General features: G+C 51.6%; 1 protein-coding gene across 6 annotated transcripts in view; it reads left to right on the top strand.

Annotated features, from left to right (window-relative positions):
* LOC113214240 (nephrin) overlaps nucleotides 1-2,915 on the top strand; it is a 152,110-nt gene that overhangs the window by 99,752 nt on the left and 49,443 nt on the right. For all 6 annotated transcript variants that reach the window (XM_052266738.1, XM_052266742.1, XM_052266737.1 and 3 more), the window contains exon 2: nucleotides 197-355. In XM_052266738.1, the coding sequence (XP_052122698.1) occupies nucleotides 197-355 (159 nt within the window). The remainder of the gene's footprint in view (nucleotides 1-196; nucleotides 356-2,915) is intronic.

Below are 2,915 nucleotides of genomic sequence, written 5' to 3'. Positions count from 1 at the left end.
CTGGAAAGGTCTTACTTTTGTCTTATTGCCATTGCATGGTCATTGCCACAAAAGGTAGTACTTTCATTGCCATTGGAGGGACAGTGTTGTGTTGTTGTGACGACCTGGACTTTCCCAGAATCGAATCTTGCCAGGCCAGAAATAGATTTCCCGCAACATAGAAATTACTAACGTTTTGTTCTTTGTGTTGTTGCAGCGCCACCGGCCGGCATCGAGATCATCAACCACGAGGGCAGCAGCGTCAACAAGATCGAGATCGCGGAAAAGAAGGAGGTGGAATTGGAGTGCCGCGTGAAGGAGAGCAAGCCCGCCGCGACCATCGTGTGGTACCGGGACAACGTGGAGCTCAAGCTGAGTGAGTACACAAGCTCGGAAATAAGAGAGATGTCGGAAAAGTGACGCTCGATTTGTCTCTCCTTCGGTGATAGCAAAAAATGGTCGAGTGCGTCACTCACTTAAATGTGTGTGCTTGCAAGTACAGTATAGTACACTCTTCGCTGGGTGTACCGAGTGATTCAGAGAAGACGCAGGTGTAAGTGGGTTTGCCTGCCTAAATGGATGCGCCTTACAGGCAGAGCGAGTAGGCAAACTCGCCCGCACCTGCGACTTCCCTGAATCACCCGGTACTTAGCTCACTGTTTGCATTTGTGCAACATGGTAGCAAGTTGGCAGCAAACAGGAAAGTGAACGAGTGTTCATTCACTGCTATACCATGGAAGGAATATTTTGCGCGACGTACTATTTGGAGTGTCCCTGTGTGACATTATTCGTATATACTTCACTCTGGAGCGCTCTGGAGTGTGCGGCGCGCGTTGGAGGCGAGAAGGCAAAGGGAAGCGCGGTGAAGGAATAGGGCAAAGGGAGTTTGGGAGGGGGCGGGGAGGGGCGTGCAAAGTGGTCTCTTCGTGAACTCGCGCGCTGCGATTGTGCGTCGCGCCGACTTCAATAGAAGCCATTACTCATCGGAGACTTCCCCCTCCAACCCCCGTCCTCTTAACGTGCTCGCTGATTTAGTGATGCCCCCCCCCTCCTCAATCGGAGAGGCAGCAGCCAAGTCAGAATAGGGGGGGGGGGATCTGACGTTTGTTTTTTATTTATGTTTGCGGTCTTTTTTTATTCCTTTGGTCGCGACTCGCGGACACCCTGGCGGCGTTGAACCAGAACGAACGCCGCTAGTCGCACCTCCCCCTCCTTGCTCTTTTATTGATTTTCGTTTTGCCGTGTACTTAAAGCTGCTTAGAGCAGGGCAGCACACAGGCGAGTTATGATCGTCGGCTATTATTCAATCACTGTTTTTCGTCCGGCATTGATAACAGCTAGTTTTGCCATAAAAATGCCATTTGGCAATAATTATGCTCCTTTGTGGCAATATGGACTGCCCTGTGCATCTACATTGGCAAGCATTCGACCATTGCCAACCTAGTGGCAATGTCCACTCCGATACTTTATAGAAAATTTCCATCCATTGCCAAATTTTAGAAATAAACGTATAGCTTAAATTTGGCGAGGGTACTTTGCAAAATACATTTGGAAAATACTTCAACCTCCTCCTAGTCAAAAATTGGGAGTTAAAATTGCCTCTAGGTTGGTAGTGTTGCCGCTGGAGACATATTGAAAATATCTGAGAAAATATTTAGGAAGCCGTAAGCCGTCGCGTCATTGTAACCAAAGGACGCGTGTACTTTAATCGCCAAATGTAAAGCAGTGCATCCCAAACTATATTGTGACATTAAATTTATCGTGCGACCAACAAGGGGCGCCGGTCCGTTTCGTAAGCAGAAGGTTTCTGTCAGTCGTGCCCGCACCATCCACTGCGAGCTGTTGGAGCCCTTTAAGGTCTGTGCCCGTAAGCCCGCGCCCTCTCTTTGCCCCCCTTGCGGATTGGATTGGCTTTGGCCCGTCTTGTGGGATTCTCTCTCTTCCCTTTCGTCTCTCTCTCTCTCTCTCTCTCGCTCTCGCCGCCTCATCCTCCTGCCTCGGCGCATAAGGCAGAGATTCCTATTCATAATGGAAAAGGTGCAGGCCGAGCCGGTCGGGCTGGCCTCCTTTTCACCTGCGGCGACTGTTGCCGCCGCCGCCCCTGGCGCTGCTGCCCGGGGATGAGGATGAATAGGAGTATTGACGATCTACCGCCCCCAATGACCACGCCGCTCCTCAGCAGCTCATCGTCGTCCCCCAAGGGCCGGATAAGTAAGGGATTTGCCCACAGCAGAGAACACAAGTTTCTGTTAGTTTCACCGCTCCGTTTACGAAAAGGATTATCATCACAACTAATGGTGTGAGAGAGAGGGAGAGAGAGTGCGGGAAAGATAGTCGTGCCATAGCGTGACAGGGGTAACAACAAATGAGTCTCTTATCGTAAAAGAAAAAGAGAAGATAATTATAGTGCGTCCCCGCAACAAAACTCCAACAAAATCAACAAAAAATTAATTTTATACAATTTACAGTTGTTGCCAATCAAGTTTGTTCCATGGTAAAGGTAGACGTACAATTGATATTGATTTTGCCAACGTCAAGCACATTTTATCTTGATCCGAAAATCGGATCTGGGTGCTCTCGGACCCGAGCTACTTTCTCGCCCGGAACGGAGGCGGTGCTATAGTTTCAAACGCCCGACCCGTCTGCTGAGAGAGCGCACTCGCCTGCTCCGTCCCACCCTTTGAGGCATGGCATGGCCTCCTAGAAGCGCCCTCTTGGCTAGACTCGCTTCCTAGGAGGGCCGCGCTGCCGCCCAGCCCGTGTCCCGTGCCCGTGTGCGTGCGCAGGGCGTGAGGCTATTCATAACCGTCCCGCTCTCTCCCACGAGGGCCCTAGGTACAAGTTGGAGCAAGAAACCAAGCATGCCCGCGCCGGGCGCGCCGAGCAGCGGCAGGCAGGAGGGGTCCCAATGCACCCCGCCCCACCCCGCCCCGCCA

This window comes from Frankliniella occidentalis, unplaced genomic scaffold (genome assembly GCF_000697945.3).
Source record: "Frankliniella occidentalis isolate FOCC.00 unplaced genomic scaffold, Focc_3.1 Scaffold42, whole genome shotgun sequence".
In the NCBI taxonomy this organism is placed as follows: Eukaryota; Metazoa; Arthropoda; class Insecta; order Thysanoptera; family Thripidae; genus Frankliniella; species Frankliniella occidentalis.
The sequence above is the reverse complement of the archived record's forward strand: the minus strand, read 5'-3'. Positions and strand labels throughout refer to the sequence as shown.